General features: G+C 39.5%; 1 protein-coding gene across 1 annotated transcript in view; it reads right to left on the bottom strand.

Moving 5' to 3' along the window:
• Positions 1 to 25,751, bottom strand: part of ZBTB16 (zinc finger and BTB domain containing 16) — a 59,201-nt gene extending 33,450 nt beyond the window's left edge. Inside the window, exon 1 of the mRNA XM_053451457.1 lies at positions 24,502 to 25,751. Coding sequence (XP_053307432.1) covers positions 24,502 to 25,730 — 1,229 coding nt within the window. The 5' untranslated portion in view covers positions 25,731 to 25,751. The remainder of the gene's footprint in view (positions 1 to 24,501) is intronic.
• Between the last annotated feature and the right edge of the window lie 272 nt (positions 25,752 to 26,023).

The raw sequence follows: 26,023 nt of genomic DNA on the forward strand, positions 1-26,023 counted from the left end.
AAATACAGCCCTGGATGTCTACAGTCGAGGAGGGGCATTTTCACGCACCCAAGCATGCTGCCACAAATCAATAAGAAAAATCAATTCCTCGGGGAGTAGGGATTTTATCAGAATTTACACATCCATAGTCCATAGTTTATTTACTGCACAACAAGGTCACCTTGGCAGAAACGCGCCCGAACATCACACAGTAAAATAACTAAAATAAACACTGCATTACCCCGCAAATAGCAGAGTGAATGGAAAACATAGGGGTGAGAGAGTAAGAGATACGAGCTGGAAGGGAAAGCAATTATAGGGTAGGGAGCTGGCAGCTGGATTCCCACAGCTTGCCAAGTTGACTTAAACGTGATATAATGTACCTGTCAGATGCCACCTAAGACCAAAGCACAACTAAAGGGATCGGTTTAACGGATTAAAGTGGAAAAATAACCGAACACAGACATTGTGCACAGACATCGTATCTAAAAAGTTCTGTGCTTCTTTTACGATAAAAGAAACTTCAGAGATCGGAAATAAATATGGGAGGAATCTAAAAGTAAATAAATAAATGGATAATTGTAAAGTTAAATGGAGGAGAAAATTGTATAAAATAAAAAGGCATTAAAAGTAGGGGTAATCAAAGTGATGGCTTTATCTTGGCTTGTAAGGAATCCCAAGTATATATAGTTAGGTATGGCCACTTATGAAATGTGTCATGCAGGTAATAAAGTATTCCATCTACTACACACACACACACACACACACACACACACATATCTATATCACCACATTTACTTTGTAGGATGACCCCTAGCAGGTATTCCTGCAAGAAGACATTAGGTGGGTCTTCAGTCTTCATAATGCATTGAAAGGACCATGATTATTGGGGGGGGGGGTGAGGATATTTAACTATCCACTATACACGGCTAGCATAGTCTTTCTGCAGAATAATGTCAGCAACTTGTAATGCACTACAGAATTCCCACTACAACTTAAAAGGATTTCAGACCCGGGTGGCACTGAGGTCCTTTGAGGTGGCGCACACACTTCTTCCTTCTTCTACGTGTCAAACGTGCTGAAGCATTGGAGAATACATTGTTCTTTTTCATAAAGAGAAACCAATATCGCTCATTTTCGGTTTTAAGGAAATCTACCTAATAAAACGTTATATGCCATTTATTTAAAATAATAATAATAATAATAAATAGTGGTACTTTTGTGAGCTCCGCAGCACTCCAGGCACATTAAGGGCAGTTGTACGTGCGGCACACAGCATGCATTCTAATTATTAGCGCACTGTAATCATTTGTATTCTTTTTCTGCCTGGATGGGGAGATCTGTAAAGCTCGGATACATTTCCCCCTTCCAGAAAACTCATCTCTTGCACCCAGCGGCCATTCTTCCGTCTATAATTAATCCTTTAGTGTGTGGGATGGTTAGAATTGTGATTCTGTCAAGCAGTACCCGTTAGACACAACTGAAAACAAAAATCCTTTTTCACCTCCTCCAGTCTGGGCGATATTCTGCTCATAACACATTAGAATTTTCATCAATGCCATCAATTGGTTCATTAGCATCTCGAATGGCTGAGTGGCTGTTTTAGGAAAATGTCAATTGATGAGGCGCGTATTAGTCAAAAATTACGAAAAAAAAAGGTACGTTGCAGAGAAGAACAAAAACAAAACTGAAAAATCTGACACACATCTGTGTGACGTGACTATACATGTCTGAATATCACTCATTCGCTCATTTCATGCATTAGGGGTAAAAAAAAAACCTATAACCCGAAAAACCCTTAAACAAAAACAACAAAAAGACCAGCAAGAAATAAATGCAACGCACATCTTTAAATATAACGTATAACTTCTACAGTCCACAACGTCAGTCTTAAGAACGCAGAAACATTTTCTTATTTTTATAGAACTTTTCAGTGCTAGACCATTTAATTTAACCCCTTGTGGGATATGTAGGCGGAGGAGAAGAATACAGTAAAGTCACAGGTTTCTTATGGGGCCAGGAACTCTTGGGCCGGCACCAATGTAGGTTACCTGTGCAAAAATGATTTTTTTTATCCAAGTCAGCGGCTTTCTGTTCCAATTGACACATCTTAATATAAAAAGCTGCGTTATAAGTAAACGATTAAAATTGCATAGAAACACTTCTATAAAGACAGAGCAGTCATGGACTAAACCATTTAAACGTCAGTATCATTTCTTCTCTTTAACACCTAGGGACATGAATTACTTTTTAGGTTATAATATGTACCGTACTGCATTAAAATGAAGGCATAGTAATGACCCCTTGTACGAATACGGGTTTATTTTTTCATAATAAAATTGTAATTCAGAGTACAATTACGGTTATGTAAAAATCATGTTATTATATTCTTCTTAGCCCCGTCTCAGATCTGTAACAGTTAACAAGACCGCAATTAAATCTCATTGAGGCATCTTAACGGTTATTGGTTTAAGCCAGTTCCTTTCGCTTACGCACCAGCAGAGAAAAACAATTTTATCAGCAACATCCCCCTAATTACATGTGCTGGATTACAGCTGAAAAGTGAGGTTTTACACTGAAGCGCAACATCATGCGAGCTAATTTTCAACATCTGCATGGTGTCCCAGCCTTCCTTTTGAGCCAGGACCCCCTCTAAAACAAACAGAGGAAGCCATTGCCTATGCACAAGTACTACATATGTCGGCACCAATTCGTCCTAAACAAAATCACAAGCTGAAATTAGTGATCCGGAACATTTTCTGCCAATTTACATGAAACTTGTATTTTTTAGCCCCAATCAGATAGGAGTTTCACGCCAACAGATATTAAAAATCGTAGTAACAAAATCCTACCAAGAGCTCATTATGACAAATACATTCTAAAATCAATAAAAAAAAAATATTCAGGTTTTACCAGTTGTCTAAATGACACATTAAGTCATGATGGGCTGGCAATGTAAAGACACCAACAGGTAGCACTCTACAACTTGTAGAATCCTAACTGGCCTTACGCTCAGCTGCACCATTGGACGGGTTCCACCTAATCTGCGGTTGGGTTTATAAAAGCCTAGTTCTTAAGCCGCATTCCCGGCAGAACCAGTGCTTAAGTACCTGAAGAAAATACCGTCCATTTAGAAATGGCACAACCTTCGTTTTGTCTACTGAATATATGGCGACCGATTGGAAGAGTTTTGTAGGACAATGGAGCCTTCTTTCAATCATTTTCCTGAAGAAGTTACCAAGTTTGCCATGGCACAAAACAGGCCTTACCTTTGAAGATGCAACCAGTGTCGCACAATAAACAAAAAAGTGCGTCCAGCTCCTTGGAAACTTTTCATCCACAGAAGGAAGTAATCTCAGAGAAAAATAATTGACTTAGTATCCAAGTACATGCACAGGCCTTCAACATTTTGGCTTCGGTACTACACTATCTTTAACCGTAGGCATAAGTTATGAATTTCCCCGCATCTCAAAAATAGACGTATTCAAAATTGTGAAGGTAGCATTCCTCTGGGATATAATGATTATCTAGCATGGCCAGCTCTGAAGAAACTCATTAATGCATATCAGGCGTAACCTAAAACTTCTAACCTAAAGTTTCAGTACCTGAAAAATATCGTTTCCGGACATTTTGGTCTGCGGCAGATAAACATAAAAAAAGGAAATGACTACCTTGCTGACTTGACTTACTAGAATTTGGCTCTGAGAAAAAGAAAGCAAGAAAAAATAAAAAAAAACTAGTCTATGCAACAGATCCTACCCAGGTGTCACTGGTTTCACTTGCGAAACAAACACTTTTGACAGGAGGGACAAAAATATAATAGCCACGTAGGAAGGATCATCCAAGATGGGTATACATCAATATCCGCATTGCTATTAAAAGCCAGGGCTACTGGAGATGTGGACGTTACTGCGTTCTGCACGTTTCCCAGGCATCGCCGTCCCTACGTTTAGTCCTTCGCAGAGATTTGGGTGGATACGATGTCTTTCCATGTCGATGACCAATTAAAGAGATCTTGTTTTGCCTACAGTTCAGGCAGATAGTATATGTTGGTTTATGTTTAATTCCCAGGCTTCCTTATAAGATAATTTACATAGTAAAGGCTGCGTGAGTAGAAAACAGACCTCTCTTTAAGCATCAGTATGAAATTTAGATTAGTAATTTAGATTAGTTTCAGTGGTTCCTAAATCTTCACGTCATTAGGGTCTCTTTATCCTATTCTCCTGCACATGCATTTGGAGGGGCACTTGGCCACATCAGGTGGGCTCTTCTATTTTAACTAAAGGTAAGAGCCCTCTGCAAGACAGCTGGGGTGCTCTACATTCTCTTGTCGAGCGGCTAAAACATCAGTGGACTCATAGTCCGCAATGGATAACGTACCAAATATTTCTTTGGGCCTTTCCTGAAAGGCCAAGAGGTTCACCCACACTGACTTGGGGCATGAGAAGACGGGGCATTTTGAAGGAAACTTAAGAAGCCCACTCTTAAAGTCAAGAAGATAAACTAAACACGAACTAACCAAGTGTGGCCCCCAGGGGCCGACATTTATGAAATTATAGAGTTAGAGATTTCAAATTCGGCAGCAAGTATCGCATCCTATATGGAGTGCGCCTCGTCCCTTATACAAGCACATAGTTAACAGCGCCACGTTGAACATTGTAGCAGACAAGGGTCCCAGGGATCTGCAAATGAGTATGTCTCTCGCCCCAGGAAAGTCAAGAGTTGCCTTGCAAATTAGCGAGCTATTAAATTATACTCTTAATGAACGCAAATAAACACAGTTAAAAGCCAATTTGCTCTATTGGAGGTAAATCTTTAAACACAGTAGGCCCAAAACCCCCAAGAACTTGGTTATTTAAAAAAAAGTAGCCCCAAAACAAGTTTACAAACACATTTGTATGTAATAAATTTACGGAAGATTTTGAAGGCCTTTTGGCATATGAAATAAGGGTTATTAAGACATTGGCGCATCTTTTTGAACGCAGACGAAGCTTTTCGTTTTGTTGGTCCCCTGTATGTCAGGGAGGTTAACAAACACACGTCCGCGCTAAAGCCCGATGTGCGATTTTAAGAACCACTTTTATTTTAAAAGCTATCATGTGTAAACGCATTAGTGTTTTGAAATTGCATTCTAGAGTTAATTAAATGGACAGTCTTTTATCCATAAAAAGAGAAAGAATGCAATTAAAAGCTAAATGAAGAAAAACTGCCATTGCGTGCTGCCTAGCTGGGCCCGTGAAGATTTGTATTAGCGGAGAGGACAGACAGGAATATCAATGCAGTCTGTGTCCAAATCTCGCTTTATGACACCCTGGGTAACAGTAGCGGAAGAAATTTGCCGTCCTTCTGAGACAGAGAAAGCACCGATCACCGGAACAAACATCTCACCAGGGCCCAGTTTGTAAGCAAACAAGGAAGAGGACAAGAAATAATAAGCGGTATTAGATGTTGCAAGGATGAAGATGTAAAACAGGCGAAAAAGGGGGTGGAAATAGTCAAGACGCCAACGGGTAGACTAGACGGGCCGAAGGGTTCTAATCTGCCGCCATCTTCTACGTTTCTATGTATGATTTACTGGGGGAAGCTGCTCCTTTACCAGTTATTTTGTAAGTCTTCATTTCTTTCAGGACCGTTTCTTGTGGAATAAGAAGAGCGCCCCCTGCAGCTGGAGCATAAACCACCGGGTGAAATGTCGGTCCTTTTATCCTGCGGAAGGATTTTCCGAATGGCATCATGGTACGGAACGTCGAATTTGATGGTAGATAAGAACCGTTCGGCCCATCTAGCCTGCCTGTCCTTCTTTGAGTAAATACTCAGACCTCACCGAGTCCTTGGTCCTGTTTTAGATTCAAAATAAAATTTTGCCCAAAACATGCACATTTAAAATTTCCACACTGTATCAGCCTCTACCAGTTGCAACGGGAGGCCGGTCCACGTAGCTACCACCCTCTCAGTAAAGTAAAAGCTTCCTTACATTACATCCAAACCTTTGATCCTCCAGTTTTAATTTCTAACTTTTAGATTTACGAGACAGAAGCTAAGGTGCCTGTGGCCGCCTACTTCCGGTTAGTTTCAAAAACAGCGGATTACCACACATTTACTCCAAATTTAACCCATTCTTACCCAACTTGAATTCTAAATGTATAATGCTTTCAGCTACAAAAGGTAAAATTGGGTTTAAAGAAAACACATTAAAATTGTAGTTAGTGGGGGGGGGGGAGTGATAAGTTTAATCCTTGTAACATTCAGTTTATCATTAATATCTTTAAATGTTTCTTGTTCCGATTTGCTTAAGAGTTCCATATCAGAAAACGTGTTCTGAACGATATTTCTTATATTTAGCCCAATTTTTCCCTTTATGTAAATAAAAGGAAACAGAAAAAGGAAACAGATCTTCTTACTAAAATAAAAAGTGGAATCCCTGTAAGGGTCCGTCTCGAAGCGCTGCGATACTCATTTGTTCTGTTACATATACAAATATTTCACGGATACGCAGCGAGCGAGTAGCAGGGAATTCCCGCAGCCTTGTTTGACCTTTTGCTGCTATTAAAATGCAGGTTTCCCCCAGCTCGCCTGAATTGGTACAAAACACTAATGCAACAAAGGTCTTCGTGCTTGGCAAACCTCCAAACATCACATCATTATATAAAAGGGGAAGGAAGAACAACGTTCAGCGAGCGCACTATATTCACAGTATATTTATAGATCCTACGAGCGGATCCATCGCAGGCGTAATAAACTTCATGCACACGTACAGTACGGACACTCCACATGCGCGGTGCTAGCCATGTGCTCGAGCACAACGTCTCACTCCTACAGAGACAGATGTCTATTAGATACACAGTGAATATAACAAACATGTTACAGGGCAGCAGCAACATAAAAAACACAAAACAACTAAATAAAAAAAAATAAAGTATCATACATCAGTGTTTTCTGATCACAGCACAGTGGCTAATATTCCTCCAGATTTATACCGTGACATTGCTATGTACACCAGAGAAGGGGGGCGGGGGGGTCCCATGTATTATAATATGCTATAGAGGTCAATGGTCATGCTAGATTCACATTAGTTATCATTGACCTGTAATTCTATTGCAATCACATGCAGTGTCGTTTGCCACACGGAAGCGAGAGCATGAACGTTATCGCTACATCCCACCGAACGACTAAATACTTCAAATCTGCAACAGCGAGAGAAGGCATCTGAGCAGGAACATCGGAGGACACGCCGAAAACATGGCATTACGAGCAAGTTCTGCGAACACATCAACTACCGGGTATATTTTAAACTTCAATTACTGGCATTATATATAAAAATCCTGCAAAGATTCTATACAATTATAATTATCTGAACCCGATTACTTTAAACATACTCCATTTGGCCGTCAAAACAGAACAAAAATGAATGCCTATTCACAAAGAGGTTACCTTGGCCACTTTTATTAAGAGAGGAAGAACATTTGGAGATGGAATGGAAAGGAATTTGGCCAGAGGTGGAAGGTCAGCGTTACCTCTCATCATGTTCCTTAAAATGAGCTGATAAGCAGTGAAAACATCCTGTGTGCGGTTTAAATGGCTCTAGGGCTCATGTCAACAGGACCCCCTCTCCCCACCGCCTTTATTGTAAGGCTTATCCTTGGCTGGAAGAATGCACAAACAGGCCAAGGATACCTATTTACAACCTGACAAGTGTGGATTGTTAAAAGGGGTATTAAAATTGGAGAAGGGGGGTGAGAACAAGATAAGGCTTTATTACCAGATCCATTGGACTTTATTCTTCTGTACACATGGCCATGAGAAAGATTTAAGAAAAGAGGTTTTTTGTTTGTTTTGTTTTTTTTTTTTAAAGCAGGGAGCCATTTAAAAAAAAATAAAAAACACAAAAAAAGAAAATTAAATCACAAAATTGAATGACTTTAAAATGATATATTCTGTATTTTATATAAGTTTCTCTTATTTAAAGTTATCCAGCAAGCTATGAATGATTTTCTTCTCCTTCTGTTCAAAAAATTGCACATAACCCAAGATAACTTAACTCGTAACTCCAGGTTTGAACTGTGCCCCCCCTCTTACCTTATATTAAATCCTCCCCCCACAACTAATTTTTTAAAAGCTTTCTGAATGGAGTTTGAGAAATGTTAGTGGCGAGTTATGTGACCTCACGCTACCTGGGGTTAAGCTTTCCGTTCCTAAGCTCTTTGTATTTTATTAAATGCAGTGCCATCTTATAGAGGCACCCAATATTATATATATATATATATATATATATATATATATATATATATATATATATATATATATATATATATATATATATATATATTCATATCACACACACTGATGGTTTCTTTAGTACATGTTTTTCAATTAGGGTCTCAAAAAATCCATAATGTGTTTTGAGTTTCTGTTGCAGCAAAAAGAGTTAACTACAAAGCCCTCGGACATCCATCTCTTGGTCAGCGAGCTGGGTGAGAGGAAATGGGTCTTCCTAGGGAGGCTGGCCCCGGCACGTGCCAATATCCTTGTAACACGCAGCAAGAGGTAGTCCAGCTGCCAGGGGTCCCACTGAGACAACGCTGGCACCATGCCCAGAAAGTCGCGTTAACCCCCGCCGCAGCTGCAGCCACCAAGCATGGAGACTAAAAGCCATTCACCAACCACATGCGATCTGCTCATCTCCAAGAAATCTTTACTCATTTCTCTTCCAGAAGACCCGTTACACATCCCTTATACACTACAGAAAGTTTATAAAACCCTACAATCACTCTACATGTGTTAAATTAATATTTTTTTTTTTTATTACATTACAAAAATATTTTTGTTGTGCGTAATATTGAGTGCGTATATTATATTTTTACGCTGGCAGTTTTAGGGATGTTCTCCCAAGTCAACATGTAGATACCCAACACCACCTTATTTCCAGGCCAAAAGAAACCCGATTCCCCAATTAACATGCCACCATCACAGCGATGATTGCTCTCTTTTCAAGACACTAGGTAACTGATGGCTTCTTTTGTTAGTAAATACAAAGCTTGCTACGTTTTTTTAGACCTATTGTTCTAATCAGTTTGGCTTTTTACATTCAACAACCGGTTACTTTGCATTAAGAACGACTACCGATGTAAGTTGAGTGTTACGGTAGTAGACTGTGTGTGTGTATATTATAATATATATATATATATATATATATATATATATATATGTGATAATGATGCTCATACAGTATTTAGAAATGTGTTATCTCTAGAGCCATCCATCTCTACAATGTTGTCACAAAGGCTGCCTAATGGGAGGTCTGTTAAAACCTTTTTTTGTCTAAAAATGCACTATAAAATCCTTAATAAGGCTTTTCTATTTTCTATCAGCAGCATCGTTATTCTGTACTTTCTGCAGATTTCTGAAAAATATTGGCTAACCGCTGCAGACTAACTGGGGATTGTGGGCATTGTAGTCCACAACAGCTGGAGACAGAATAAACGGCAATAGTAAAAATAAGAATATTTTGTGTGAACATCAGGCTCAGCAATAATCACCATTAACAAACATAGTAACAATAAACCTTTACATTTACCCAGGAAAGTACAAACAAACAGTTGCCATTTCTATCATTTATTAAATAATGGCCATCTTTGCGTTTACGTTACTAGCCTCATTGTGCTAAAACGATTGATTACCTTGAAATGCGTGGTCTGCAGTAGCTTAAGGGGAAAGATGCTAAAAGAGTGTTTCTTGGTTTAAGTAGCCCGGTGGCACAGTGCCACCCCATTGTGGCATTTTTTATTTATTTATTTATTTTTAGCTGGGACAACCTTATTACCCCCTACTTAATGTTTCTTATAGCATACGGAGCGCAGGAGCCGAGCGCGGCTTTAATTCATTTTATTCACTTTAATTGGTGTATGACATTTATTTTAATAAATGTTCCTTTTGTACAAAGGGGGATAGCCCGATTATTTTAAGCCATTGCACCACTGCTTAAAATGCAAGCGGAAAGTCATTTAGAGCGGCAAAGAGAAGTATTTATTGCCGAGTCCCTGCAGACAGTCAGAAGGCTCATTTCCCTAGCGAGGGTTAATGTTCTATCGCCAAGTTACAGTAACACTCTTTATAAATCGCTGTCTGTCCTCTCCTCACTTCAGAAATGTTATTGCCTCAATAAACGGAGCGGCCAGGAAAGACGATTCAAATCAAAGGCAAAACCCCCATATAAAAAGCGGAAGGGCTGTAAGTTTACACACCTCCCTAGATGCCCCCTGTTCCAGGATTCTACTACCCGTTCTTATTCGCTCATCCACGTCCCTCGCGAAAGGTGGGCTTTCATCTAAAGAAGGTGAATGTTTCGCAAGAACCGGAATATGTATAATCAGCAAAATAAATTAAAACCGCTCATATCCTCTACAGAAATAACTTATTTATGGCATCTTTTAATCCTTAATCACTCCTCCGTCTCGTCTTAGATCGAGGACGGCCATAGATATATGCCCACCCTGTCCATGTTTAAGTTTCTCCACAGTATTCGCATCTACCACTTCTGCTGGGAGGCTGTTCCAATACTCCCCCCACTTACACAATCATTTTCCGACTCTCGGCACTTCATTTTCAAACCAAAGAGTAAATATTTCCAATGTTTGCGGTGATGTTTTGCATCCAAGAACTTTTAGGTCTCTTTGGTGAGAATACAACCACCAACAAAAAAATAAATAAATAAAATCTTTTCCGGTTGTGTACTATTCAGAGACACTTTAGATAAGAGATCTAATCGGTTCCAGAGTGTAAATAATGCAGGGTACGAAGAGGCGTCAGTTGGGTTGATAACTTTTTATTTTTGCGGCAGCGGTGGGAGCGGGCTGTGGGGTCTTTCAGAGAGGATGCATTATGAGCCCAGGCAAATTTAAAGGCCATCAAAGAAAACCATGACTAACGGCTTTCATTGAGGGTCACTTGTCATTGGCTAGTGACAACTTCTAAACTCACAATACCTATCTCACGCTTCCCCCTTCTTTCACCACTAACCCCTTCCTCAACAGGCACCGTCACGTGCGGGGGAGGGGAGGCAGAGTCAGTGCAAAAATATCAAAGTTTAACCATTTCATTATCGCGCTTATATGTTTACGCTGAACAAACACTCCGGAGGACGGGGATACTCCGTAATAACAATAATAATAAACAGAATACAGACTTTTCAGTTTATATCATTTGATGCAAGCCTTTTATTATTACGACAATAACATTTTTTTTTTTACAAAATTTAAACACTTCTGCTACGTAATTAAATTTCTACTTTTCTGCTCAAAACACTGGACCCCCATGGTAAACCGTTATTGATTTATATAGCACCATCGTGTTCTGAAGCACAGTACAACGGGCAGACAGGGACCTTACAATTTGTGCATCGCATCATTTGGAGAAACAAAAAACAAAAAAAGAGGGGAAGGAGGATCCAATTCAAACGCGTTTACAATCTACTAATCTAGAAGCCTTCCGGTGGGAATGGTGGCCATCTTTGGAATGCCTCAACTTTTAGCCACACACATAAGTCGGATATACTAGCCAGTTCAATAGGAAGGTTAGCAGCCCAAGTTACCGTTCAGAATATGTTATACCAAAATAAAAAAAGGAACAAAGAGTTACAGGTGAGACACAGGTGAGACACGATTTCAGGAATATAATCATCGTCCCTCAAACATTACACACACACATATACATATATATATATATATATATATATATATATAGCGCCACCATATTCCGCAGCGCTGTAAAAGTAGTGCATGACATAAGAATATTTAGGATTTTTGTCAATCTGAGGACACTTCCAAGTCCTTTAAAAAGTTGTACCTTTTTTATGCATTTTTGACACCTTCCTTTCCTATATACTTCACATGGTGGGGACAGCATAACCCTATTGTATTGTATGAGTAGCGCATATTTACCATTTGTATGTTTCGAGTCATGTTTCACCCGATCACTGCTAGCAGAGCTTATAGACATATATACCGCTAATCAAACCACTACTCGCTTGGCTAAAGAATAATCGTACAGCGATTAGAATGTCCCATTGATCCGAAAACCATGACAAACTATCACAGCTAGACAGAACCTTTATTTCTTAAGTTACAGTACTGTGGAATATGTTTACATGTTTAATAATAATAATAATAATAATAATAATAATAAACACCAACAAGTCAACAATCACTGATGATGGCGAAAGTGAAAGCATAGCATTAAAAAAAAAATAAAAACAAGGTATCCAACAAGCGGGGGATGATTTTAATTTTAACAAGATCATGGCAGGTCGCCCGCCTAGTCTAAGCATGGCAAGGTAAGCATCTGGGGGGCCCTGACCCTGGATGATGTGCCCACGAGTATAGAATAAGGAATTGGCTGCATTCAGAAAATGTTGGCATATGAGACGTAAGTGATGTCATACACCAGCGAGCGCAAATTCCCCGAGAAGCCTTTCTACATGTGGCTTTAAGACATCAGCAGAGAATGAGTTAATTAACTCTGAGAAATAGCTAAGAGCCCAGATAAACAACCCCAGCCCCCACGTCAGTCTATTCTCACAAACCCTTTACTAGCCCCTTTCCAGCCTCAGTCAAGCCTGACAAAGTTACAATAAGCTCCTTTGGTCCGGTGCGAAGCCCCCTCCCCTGCATTGTACATGGTCCGGCCTACGATGGCCTGAATGAGCAAACACAGTGTCCTTTGCACAAGACCCTTCTCATCAGCTTCTCTTTTCACCGGGGCCAATGAAAGAACTACAGTAAATAATAGATCTGGGGTGTTTAGGGCTTTGCTTGCCCTATAGCCATTGTTTAGGAAATACTATCCTCCTAAAATACTGTAGCAAGCAGGTTTACCACCCCCAACCTATTCATAACAATACTGGCGACACTTAGAAGCAATGTAAGGAAATTGAACTTAAGGGGGCTTTAAAGGGATCCTTGACATTTTCTTCATTTCTCGCTAGCAAATGCACGAGGATTCTGCAGAATACCCCCCATAAGCATTTGCCCCTCTGCCCAACCCTCAGATATTTTCAGAGCAAGAGATAAGTTTGGCCAAACACATGTTCTTGTGCGTGACATACTTTGCGCCGACTCTGCAAAAGTCATGGGGGGGGCTAATGAACAGGGGCACCGATTGGCTGCTTTAATCACCTGACCACAGATGCTCAGATCCCTTGCTTCCTAACTCCTAATTTTTTTTTTATTTCAGTGTCCCAAATTGAACATGTAATTCTGTTATAATATATATTTATGTAACACACACTTAGCATATAAGAGCCGCTTAAACTGTAGTTAGCAGAAGCCTAGCTTTAAACCCAGAGTCATTACAGGGATTGACAAATAAGCTATATGTCGTCTATATAGAATAGATTAATTTCTTAAATTGAAACAGACGCATGCCAACAGTGCACACATCAGCGTAGAGTAAGGTGTCGCTAACACAATCATAGCTTCTAAGAAAACGGAAAGAAACATCTAGTATTTCTGAGAACATAGAAAGAAGAAAATCCCATCACCTTAGAATATAAGCCAAACGTCAAGACGTTCAGCCGCTAAAGAAATCTATATAAAAATAGTCCACGACACCAAGCCCAGTCCCACTGAGTTTACTATTTCCTACAGCGCTCTTTGTAAACGCGCTCGCAAGTTTCCTTTTCTGGCCACAACTATACATAGAAAGAGGGGAGGTCTGGAGGCCGACGTCTAATGCGGAGGTTAAGCGTTTCGAGAAGAGACGAGTACGTTGGCTGCAGATAAGTAAAATAACGCTGCGTTGCCTTCTCTACACCACACAATGCCACAAAAACTCAAATTGGACAAACCAAGCAAAACCGTTGTTGGCGAACGCTGACCGGCGGTTAGTGGCAGTTATGGGTACTAGTAATAAATGGTTATGCTAAGACAGGATAAAAGAAATCTAAAGTTAACCAGCAAAGCAGTAGTCTCTTGGGTCACATCACCCGAAATATAATAAGACCTACCAATGATGGAAGTTCTAAATGGTCTACGGATCATTGTAAAGTAATGATTATTTTGGAGTATTTTGGAGTAATCTAATACACGGTATGAAAATGCAAGAGGAATCTTCTTGTACTTTTGTTATTTTGGTTAAACCCGTCACAGTTCAAAGCGGGGAGAAACTTCCTTGTTCTCGGCAAATTTCCATAAAGTATTACAAAAAATATTGTTCTACTCAGCAATGTGATGATTGGCCATAGGAGAAAGAAGTCATAGAATTGGCAACCAAACACTTGAACTGCAATCAATTCTCAATAAAAAAAAACTTTAATTTTAATAATTGTTATATTAGTTCTTCAAAACTGCCGTGCAAAAGTTGGTTTTAACCATCAACCGTAGGTGAATTGACTGTAGATAAGAACCATTCAGTGCACCAGGTCTGCCCTAAAAAAATGGACAATATATCTCGCCATTGATCCCCATCATGAATGCCAATAGTGACATCTCCTCTTACTACATGAACTATGTATAATGCAAAACCAACTTGGTCTGTCCTTCTGGAGAAACTCAACGTGGTTGGGCTTTTGTAATGCTTGGTCAATGAAAGCAGTTGAGATTTTGTATCTCCTCAGTGTCAAAAGACTTCACCTGCTCCACCCAGCCAGGCAGGAATGTAGAGGAGAACCTAACCAGGATGGGTTCATAATAAAGGAGCCACAGGTACAAAAACCGAGAACAAAATGTGACGTCATATCCAAGAGTCGATCTATAAATGAGTGACATCTCGTTACCCACAACTATTAGCTTGGGTTTTGTACAAGTAAAACCAGAAATAAACAGCTCCATCCTAAGAGAGGCATCATATCAGCAAAAAGATGGCGGGGTATAGAGTTTGTTGCGATTGGACATTGTCATTTATGGCAAATTCTTATTTTTTAGCCGGCTTAAACTACTAGTTAAATTTCAAGTCACCCTAACTTACAGGTTAGCAACAGCACTTTCCGACTCGCAATCTGCAAAGTCTCTTACAAATCATACATTATTTATAATGAACCGGATTAGAATGCACGTGCTAATTAATCATCCTCCTCTCATTAAGAACAAAAAGCCTGCAACATTAATACAGCCGAGCTATTTTGATGTGTTACACATGTAAAGATAGAGCGTGCTATATCGAGAAGCGTTAGACTGTGGGGGAACTTGTAAAGCACAGGTATGAATCAATTCCGTATAATGAGCTTTGTGACTGCGTGTATTGTAGTGTTGTGGCGTTCGAGAATTTAATAGAATCTGCAAGAGTATTTTTGTTTATAGGACTATACTATAAACACACACACACACAAACAATACTATATGGGCATGGCAAGGTCCGTACTTGTCGTTGATAAAGTTCACATGCTGCTTGAGTTGAAAAAGCATAGGCGGCCGATAGAGTTATAGAGTTGAGTTGAGTATAGAATAGAGTTGAGTGGGGCCACAAGTAACAGACAACTGCATGCCTGTCATTTATTGTCCACTGACCTTAAAACGGACGGTTCCACACATCCCGATCAATAGTTGACAAATATTAAAGTGTCTGGTAAGTAGTTTAATATACATTATGTCGATGTTGGGGTGAATAAATAAAATCGCTTACTTTTAGGAGAAGCAGCAGAACAGACGCTTCCATATTCCTGCTTTCGCACCATTATTGGCTGCTTGACTCAGCCAATCATTGCCAGGAAAGCACCTGCATTGAAATTAAATGGTATCGCTCTGGAAATCGCTACTATTAATTTCAATGCAGGTGCTTTCCTGGCAACAATTGGGTCTAAGTTAGATGCCACCGCTGGCGAGTACAACGGACATGCGCTTTGGAAAGCAGAAGCTCTAATGGTGCAGCACCAATGCGCTATAAGTGTTCTAGGAGGAGACCTGCATATAAGGACATTATACTGTATATGCCTCCAAAAGGTACAGTTATAGGTCATTTTTAATGGCTAGGGTGGATAGAGCACGAACATCACGATACAAACGCACACACGTATACCAAAACACAAAAAGGTTTTCCAATAAACAGAAACTAATATGCTGCTGGAGCATGCACGTTAATCTAGACTGCCTTATGTTCTTTAGGTATTTTCACACAGATTGGCAGCTTTACGGTCAATCACAAAAAAAAAAGTTTCTATGACCTACATATCATGACAGAAGCATTTAAATAATTCCTGTCTTGTAAACCCCCTCACAGAAGGTATAGCATTAAAATGACAAAGGGGAGTATGATACTAAACAATATATGACATCATAGAAAAGTGATTAGGTTGGGAGTTATGTATAAATAGTAAACTTAGTGCAATTGCCATAGCAACCAATGGAACGTTCTCGGCACTTTGCACCAGTGTTGCTTCTTACAGAACGTTTCCATTTTCTGACACTATAAATTGCTTGTTGAGTCAAAGGCTTAAATTAGTACATGGCAACATCGCAAAAATGAAACCCACACGTTTTCTGTATCCGTTAAACGCGCCACTTAACAAGTAGGCATATTACATTTATTAATAGGAAAATATTGTCACACGTAACGCTGTTTTGGTGCATTAACCTACATATTTTGGCGGGGTTTGCCGAATATTACATCTTGAGAAACAAAACTAAAATTTATTGGCCAAAACGATTAAGTACAGCGGAAATTAGACAGGTAACGGTAAACCATTTTTCTGCACAGATGGTTCAGGATGAGAACACCTGCCCTGACATATTAACGTAGGTGATTTATACGTTAACCTTTACTGCAATGTGGCAACTGAATTCTTTTATTGGCATTAGGAATCCAGAGATCCTTGGAGAATCGTCAATTTACATGAAGTCATTCATATAAAAAAAAAAAAAAAAAATCTTCCTATGTACCTGTATTTAAGGGGGACTTCATCCCTGGGGGGGGATAAAAAAAAAAAAATAAAAAAAACCACACATGCAAACATAAATTTGTAAATTTCTTTTAACTACTAAATGTATATATATATATATATATATTACACACACACACACATTATATATACACACACACATACATATAATAGATTATATAGATATATCTATATTAATAGATTATGTGCTGAAAGATACAAGTTTGCCTCACAAAACCATAATTAGGTCAATTAGGTTCAAATTTCAATTAAAAAATAAGTCACTTGCGATATATATAATTTTTTAGATAGTACAATGCAGTAGCTCATTTAGTAATTTGAATGCATGTTTTCTTGCATTGGAGCAGAAAACAAAATAAAAAATAAAATAAAAATGGATGTAGTCATTCAAGGATAAGTGAACACGCACGCACACACACACACACACACACGCGATCTTGTTCCAAAATGTCACATCTATGTATAAGCTATAGCAGTGTGCAATCTGTTGGTGGTATATCAATAAAAGATAATAGAATAAGCCATAATAAATGCAGCCGTATACCTTGTATGTTACCTCGTTAACGAGTATGTTGGTTGCTTGCTAAATGTTACATTAGATAATAAGAAACGACACTAAAAATTTAAAAAGTCGCATAAATATTAATCATCATATTGCTACAGCGTCTGAAGGGACAGCGATAACCGTATTAACAGAAAATGATAGAATTGTATTAAAGAATGCTAAAAGCCAGCTTGCTATCTGTCTTTAAGTGTCAGTAAACATGTCACATAATTAAGGCTTGTATATCACTCACAGGAAGTTTTTGCAGAGGCTAAGATATACAAGGGGTGATGACAAAGTGGCCTGCTAATTAGCTGCATACCCTGCTTAGTACCTTAAAAGGTTAACCTTTTCTTTACTGGAAAACAAACTATAAAAGTCATTTAAAAAAAAATACAAATACATCTGTAGATTAAATTTAATATTATAGTTAAAATGCAGCAGCATTTTTTTTTTTCGCTTTATGAAAATGCATTGAGGAGCCATAAAAAAATACCAAAAAAAAAAAACAAAAAAAACAGAAATGTGTAATTCTTTTGGAGAAAAATAAATAGTTAAGAAGCAAAAACCTCAAACATTCTTTTCAGTTACCGTTTTTTTTTTTTTTATTAACATGAAAATAAAATGCTTCCTCTATCCATCGCGCCTTCCCCTCCCTCCATAAGCCACTGTTATCTTTGTTTAATGGAGAAACAGTCGTTTGAACCACCTACACGAAGTAGATTGACAGATAAAACAGACCACAAGCTTATCAGCTGAACTGATTAGAACCTGATTTCAGAAATAAGCCTAGCAAGCAGCTATACGCAAGCAGCACTGAAGTGTAGGGGCTAAAAGGGGGTCATTGTTCTTGCCATGTTTTTCTCTGGTCTTTCTGCACTTTAAGTAAAGGATCAAGATATAAAATGGAATTTCATTTATGAGTAACTTAATCATAAGACCTTTCGTCACAAGAGTAAGCATTTTCAGGCGTTGTGGTGGACCTCGGAGTAAACCCCCATAAGAAGCAAAGGCTTCCACAGCCCTCATCAGTTTATGGACTTATTGTCTAACTCTGGTTAGCCAGAACCACCTGACTTGTCTTTTGAGCCATAGGCAGAACATATGCCTCAAAAATTAAACTTAAGGTTAAAATATAGAGCCTCATACCAATCATACAGGTACTCTATAACATCTCATCAACAGAACTCACTAACATGAGCCATGCAGAAGGTAGGATGTGATCAGGTGACGAGACCCACAGCAGAGGTCCGTCTCTCCACTTTCAGTGGTGCCTTATGTTGAATAGAGGCCTTCATTAGGAGTTTTCAGTTTGGTAGACTTCCTACCATGTCAAATCTGTGACCCAAAAACCTAAAACCCAGGAAAACCATCACCCAAAGCCACCAATTTTATTTTTCTGGTAAAATTATATTCCAGTTATCTACTGTATAAACCTACTGTCCTGTCTCTGTTATCCCACTTAGAAAGTCAACTTGGAATATTTCCCATTGCAAAACAAAAAATAAGGTATGTTTAGAAGCAAAAATATACATCAAACAGTAAGTAGCTAGAAACTTACTGACTTTATGGAATGAATTGCTCGGGTTATTAATTATTATTTATTGGGGGTTATTAATCCCCCCCCAAAAAAAATAGACACATTGCATATTGGCATGTACTGAATGACAGAATCCAGGAACAGAGGAATGAATGAATAAACTACGGAGCGTGTAGGAAGAGGTTCGCTGGTACTTTAATCCACACACACACACACACACACACACACAAGCAGACCCCTCCAACCCTTCTGTCAGATCTGGAAGCAATTACAGACAGTTAAAGTAATCTACTTGCCACTAAATGTAACCCCAAACACCAACACTTACCCCTGTGGTTAGAAGAAGCTGAAATTGCTTTGTCCTCGCACCCCCTACCTCCCCTCCGGCACACCTCTATGCGAAAGCATGAACTAATTATACTTTAGGGAACCCATCTAGGACTTTAATTAAATAAATAGGTAAAAATTGAAGAATGCCAGATAAACCAATTAAAATATAGTTACCAAACCCCCCCCATCCCAAAAAAGAAAGAGCAGTTAAATCGACATTCATAATGAATTCTGTTTACCATACGCACACAATAAATAAATTCACACACACAATAAATAAGTTCATACACACACACAAGCAATTTTGCTTTACACACACTGCAAAGATGTAAATCGATTGCAAAATTTGGGAATACGCTGTATTGTAAGCTCAGGAGCGGGGCCCTCAAAGCCAGGAACTTTGCATAAAAGTACCATAAGGCTAGATGGCAGCTCGCGGGCAGCGCCCTCAACACCCCACGTGTCTGTGTGTATTAATGTATATTTGTTATGCGTGTTTACTGACCCAGTACAGAGCTGCGTAATTTGTTGGTGATTGCCAAATAAAGGATAATAATAATAAGCTAATTATCTATAGCTATATTTTACTGTACGGGCTTGCAAGGAAAGCGCAGAATTTGAGGTCAGATAAGAACCATTTGGCCCATCCAGTCTGCTCATTCATAAACACGCGCTCGCATCCATAATTCTAAACATGCAGCCCGTGTTATTATTAAACACACACAAATAGACCTACGGGATGCAACCAGTTAACCCCCAACCCCACAGTCCCCTTCTAACAGCCCATAAATAAGTCACCTCTGCCTATTAGTCCTCCAGCTTCATTCCAGTACAGAAGGCTCAGCCCCACACCCCAGGAGCCTCTGACAGGGCACAGGCAAAGGTTACCCAGCACAGGTCAGCTGGGAGGGGAACCTTCATTTCCTGAGCCAGGCCAAGGGCCGAGGAAAAAAGCTTAGAACTAATCAGGACATTTCTCTCAAAGCGAGTTCAGGCCAGGGGGCTGGCTTCCATTACCGAGAGACTGTGATACCAGGTGCCACTAATAAAACCTGGCCATTCCTGGCATTAATCAGCATTTCCCGCTTAAACAAACCCCTTCGCACCACCCCAGTAGGGGTTAACGTGTATACGGACACACAAGTGATGTTATAGGTTGTGTAAATGTAACACAATATATGCTTAAGGGGACACTCCAAGCAAAAGGTTGAAGTGCCCTTTGGTTGTATGTAAAACGTGTATTTGCAACTTTTTAATTAATTATTTTGTTTCACAGGAAGAGCTACTTACCCATGAGTCTTTGTGTCAAAAAAAGCAGCAAAAATATAAACGTTATAAAAAACAATGGCTGAATTTTTTAGAAATCAGAGATAAATCCGGTAAGTAATTTTAGCCTTTTTTTTTTAACCTTATCTGCCATAACAAGTAAAATGTTTACAAAGTCCCACTCCCAAACTAACACCTTGCAACATTTGAAATGGCCAAAAATGATGACCACTTCATTTGTATTAAGGAGAATATATTTACTTAAGTTTATTTAAGTTAGCCAATCACACCATATAAAAAAACGAGGCCGAGTGAGATTCTGGATAGCCGAGCCTAATCTGTAATGACTAGGAGACACGTTTTTAAATTGGTAATAGGCTTCCACAAGTCATCAGGGACCCTGGGCTAGGCAGAATAGTCCTCTGATCTATATATCAGACCGTGAATATGCCTCAAAAATGAGTGTTAAAATGTTTTATATATTATATATATAGTACCCACAGTCAGTTTAAAAACAATGCTAATTTGAAGAAAATAGTCATTGTGTTACATCCTGTGCCCAACACACTCATGTCGTCTTTGTGCACAAGTTCATATCGCACAGTATTTAGGTAACTGGTAAGACTGCTGGTCTTGAATTTTCCCAGTAAGACCATTTCACATTTGAAAGCCATTTGGGAAATGACTTAGAGTCTCCAGAAAGTATTTGCTTAGAACATCATAGCTTTTCTGGGATCACAAATAGCTCAGCACAGGTAGGTTTCATACCAGGATTGGGAATTACAGATACCCACCCTACAAGGTGCCAATTTTAGCTTAGGACAGAGGTAACCAAGTTCTGACACAAACAAATGTTTCTCAAATGATACAACGACACCGGTCTATGCTACACGTTTCTCAGAGGTCAACCCCGTTCAACGGGATCGAGTCTTTTGTTCATCGTTACGCAACCCAACTGTTTTGGGAACATTAAGTACCAGCATATCTAAAATGCAAATATTTGGATGGATTTGAAATATACTAATTATGAAATAGGAAGCATTACAGTTTCTAGTGTTCAGAATTTGCGTATCAAACTTAATTTACGCATTTCCAGTATATAAATAAATCAAATTAGGTATGGTGGGGGAAAAAAGTGTGATGATACCCCTTCACTAAGAATTAGGTAATAGCAGGAATACAGCGCTACGGAATTCGATGGTGCTATATAAAATAATAATAATAATAATAATAATTAAACCCTCATCTACGTCCACCAGACAAGCCAGAAAACTAGCTTTTCCTACAGAAATTTCTTAGTTCTGTGGGTAGGCAAACAAGGTCAACAATGATCACCTTTTTTGCCTCTATTTCCAATTTATACATACGCACACACACAATGAAAATAAAATAAGACAGTGTATAAATGTTTGATGAGATCAGCACCAAGGCAAGGCCATGGCTGAAACATCACTAGATTCATATGGACCCCCAAAATTGGAAAATGCAATCTGTGATTGCGCATGCTTGAGCGGAGGCGCTCGGTACTCCGTGGTATAAGGAAGCACAAGCTGCTACGTGAACAAGCAGTGTTTTCCACTAATACACCTTGGATTGAAACCGGGTTAGGGAAGCAATCTTAGTAAAAATGAGCACAAGAATAAATGAAAAGCATGAAGTCAACAGGTATCAGATTTAACCAATTCCCGATGTTTTCTACAGTCAAGCTTCTCTTTACTCTTTACAATTGCAATGAAATCAAATATATATTTTTATTCCTGAAAACCTGAAACTTAATGGCCGTATGTCCTTGAACATTTACATTAAAAGCAAAGTTTAAAGAAAAAAAAAAATAGATGACATAATGCCCATGCGAGGATAAGTGAACCCTTCTAATATCAAAGAGGGAATATACTTTTGCTGCAGCCTTGTGGCCAGAAATCCATAAGCGTTATATAGGATGGGTAGTGAACGGTGTTATGTGCCTTCCTATCGTACGCTTTCTCTTAACCTTCTGCTGCTTGCATCGGAAAAAGCAAGTAAGCAAAAAGCTAGACGAAGCTTCATCTGAAAAACCAACCACAAGTATAAGAACAGAACAGATTTAAGCAAGAGAACATAAAAGAAATGTTCTAGGTGGAAATAACACCATTATTCACCCCCCTGCACGTTAACTGCTGTTAAAACCACAACTGTTGATTAAACAGAAGAGTAGGAAAGGTGGGCGGAAGAAAGAGATAGAAGATACTTTTAATTTGCACCAAATCTCTCGAAGACCCAACCAAAAGTAGCAAAGGAAGGGAAATATATCCTACATGGACGGCTCTCTATATAGCGAGCATTTTAATATACAAAACACATACATGATCTGACATTGATATGGGATGCTGTGGGCAGAACTTACACTTTGGTCAATTTACCTTCTAGCACATATAACATGAGCGTTATATATAACCCATGACAATCAGCCAAGCTTCCCAGAACCATCTAGGACAAAGTTAACCAACAAGTAGTTTCCCCATGTATCGTAGCCTTGTGAATTGGTGCTGCAAGGTGCGGAATAACTGAAAAATATCTGACCTATTTATATAATGGATGTATAATTAACTGCAAACTAAATAAAGCCCTTACATCGTTGAAGTAAACTTTTCTACTGTACATGTCAGTAAACTTATTCCACATGAAGAATACTGAAACCGTAGGATATGAGTAATGAGCAAAGAGAGTTACATGAAATCACGCGGGCTTGAAGATGAGCAGTAGGAATTTCTGGTTCCTCTGCAATACAGACAACTCATCATCTCTGCCAAAAGAACAAGATGTGAACTATGTAAAACTGAATCAATTCCACCTCATCATTCAAACACAAATTATAAATTACTCCCCCCCCCCGTAAAAATACCAGTAGTTTGTGTCTTCATGTAGACAGCATGAAGGTTTCTAGCATGCAAAGGGTTAACGGGCTCCTGTCAACCAAAGTTGGGGCACATTATACGTGGCGTTAGCTAGACTGCCACCAAACGCATAGATCCAAAATGTTATTGATTTGTATCGACATCTTTTGATCTGCATCTCATGTCAGCTACTAGACTGCTGCACAGAACGTCACGCCGCAGTCATCCTTACTGTTGGTCATACTCTGGAAGCCAGGGTTCGATGCCCACTGTGAGGCATTTAGTTACAAATGCGACACCGTCATACTTTCTACAGGGTGAATTTTATTCGTGCCTGCCAGCTTGTGCTCTTATTTGCACTTTGGCGCGAGACCGAAATCGAGTGACCGTAAGGGGTTAAAATGTTTCAAAGGTTCTTAGTGACTGCTGATTTACAAAGTGTTCAGGTATGGACAGATGCCTTACACTTCCTCGTTCTGGAAATGACATTGCATGAAAGCATGGTACATTGTACCGGCGATCGGACATTCATCACGCTAACCCTATTAGTTTCCCGAACTGCATTTTTTGGAAGACGTAGTAAGAGGGAGGAGTTTGCAGAGAGCACAAAATGTTACACACAGGTACACACCACGCCTCAAGCGTGTGTGGCAAGACTACTATTGCAAGGCACACCTAATTTCACCTCTCCGTACCCTTCTGCCGCCTCTAGACCTGCGATGATTAACCATTCATAAAAATAAATAAATAATGGGTACATTGTGTCCTCACTTCTCTCCGCCTGTTGTTGAAACGATGAGCAAGCTGGATCAAAGCTCTCTGACATTAGGATACAGTTTGTACTATGCTGAAGTAGCATGACCAGCCTTTAATTACACATACAATACACGCTCGTGGAAAAACACATTCTGAAATGTACCGATTCAGTGCTATAAAAGCTACTCACCTGTAACCAACCATAAAATTCAGAGGAGTTACATTTTTTTTTTAATTTACCCAAGAACATAGCAATGGGTGGATAAGTAACTTTTTGCTGACTGGTACAGCGCATTGATAGTAACATTTAAGAATAGAAAATTCTTACCTGTGATGTTCCACAGAATCATTGTCCGGAAGATGTGCTCCACAAACACTGCAGTGCTCATTGAGATTTCTGGCATCGTTTTTCATGCCAGCTGCAATCTCACCAAGTTTGTTGAACAACTCCCTCTGAATAAAGCCTTGTGGGAGAAGTCCTCCATATGCACTAAAGTCCATGGACACAGCTAGGGTTGGTTGCATGTGAAGAGCGGATGCCATAGAAGTTGGCACAGTGATCATAGGTTCACCCTTGTGATTTGGGAGGACGGAGTAGACGCTTAGTTGCTTGTCAGCATTGGCGACTGCATGCTCAAGTCCAACATGGAAACCTTGACCCAACTCAGGTGGCTGGTCAGGAGCATTCTCATCACGGCCTAAGTTAAGATCTCGAGCACTGGTTATGACGCTGCCACGTGTTGGCGTTCCTGGGCTTTCCTTGCTCTTATCTTCAGACTTTTCCCCACCTGAGGTACTGGACTCTGCCGTTGGGCTGTCTTGATTTGTGACCTCATCAACTTGCATGACCTCTGTCTTCACCTCTGAAAGACTCTGGTGCCTAGTGGTGGAGTGCAAGTCTAGTGCATTTTGTTGCAGTGCTCCTTGAAGTAATGATTGCCCAATAGTCATCAAGCTATCAACAGCAGTCTTGGTTGGGCTCATGCTTGAAAGTCCATACGATGTGGACACTGATGGACTCTGATCCACCATGTTCTGGTTTCCCATGCTGGCATAGCCACTCTCTTCACTGGAATGCTTTGTGTTTAACATGTTTTTGATAAACCTTGCCTTTCTATCATCGTCATCTTCCAAGGCTTTGTCACCTGAGCAAAGCTCTCCATCATTCTCTTCCGAACTTTGGATGGTCTCCAATATCTTCAGGCACTGCTCTTCTAAATACTCTATTTCTAGTATTTCTGCAGCATACAAGAGGTCATCCAAGTCTTCAACCTTCGCTTGTAGCGTAGCTGTGTAAGCATACTCTAAAATCTGCTGAAAGGTCTTTGGCGACAGAAAGTCCAAAGTGTAATGCTGGCTACTTCGGTGGAAAAGGATCTCAAACATTTTGCTAGTACAAGCCAATATTGTCCTGTGGGCATGAAATTCTTGAGTATCTACCATTATGACCACATCACAAAGGGTCCCCGCCAGCCGCATTTGATTGGCTTTGAGCAGAAGGCCCGTGGGGTGGTTGGGGTTCTGTAATTGTATCATACCCATATTAGTAAAATCCATAATGCTCCTGGGGTGTAGTCATTAGGCTGTCTGGGTCTCCTTAGGGTTGGCCAAGCTTGGGAGCTAGTCAACCTGTGGACACAGAAGAGGGAAAAAAACCAAAACGTTAACAATAGCATGGAAGAACTTTTGATGGGAATAATGTAATATTTTATACTGGTTGTGAAGCATTCTTTTGGAGTCTTTTAGTGTGCATGGACTTTAGCCAGCATTAAAAAAAAATATGACATGAGATGGTAGGATGAAATAGTCATTAATGTTCATGATGCTTTTTTGTGACTTGTTGGCCGGTC

Source organism: Spea bombifrons, chromosome 12 (genome assembly GCF_027358695.1).
Source record: "Spea bombifrons isolate aSpeBom1 chromosome 12, aSpeBom1.2.pri, whole genome shotgun sequence".
Lineage (NCBI taxonomy): Eukaryota > Metazoa > Chordata > Amphibia > Anura > Pelobatidae > Spea > Spea bombifrons.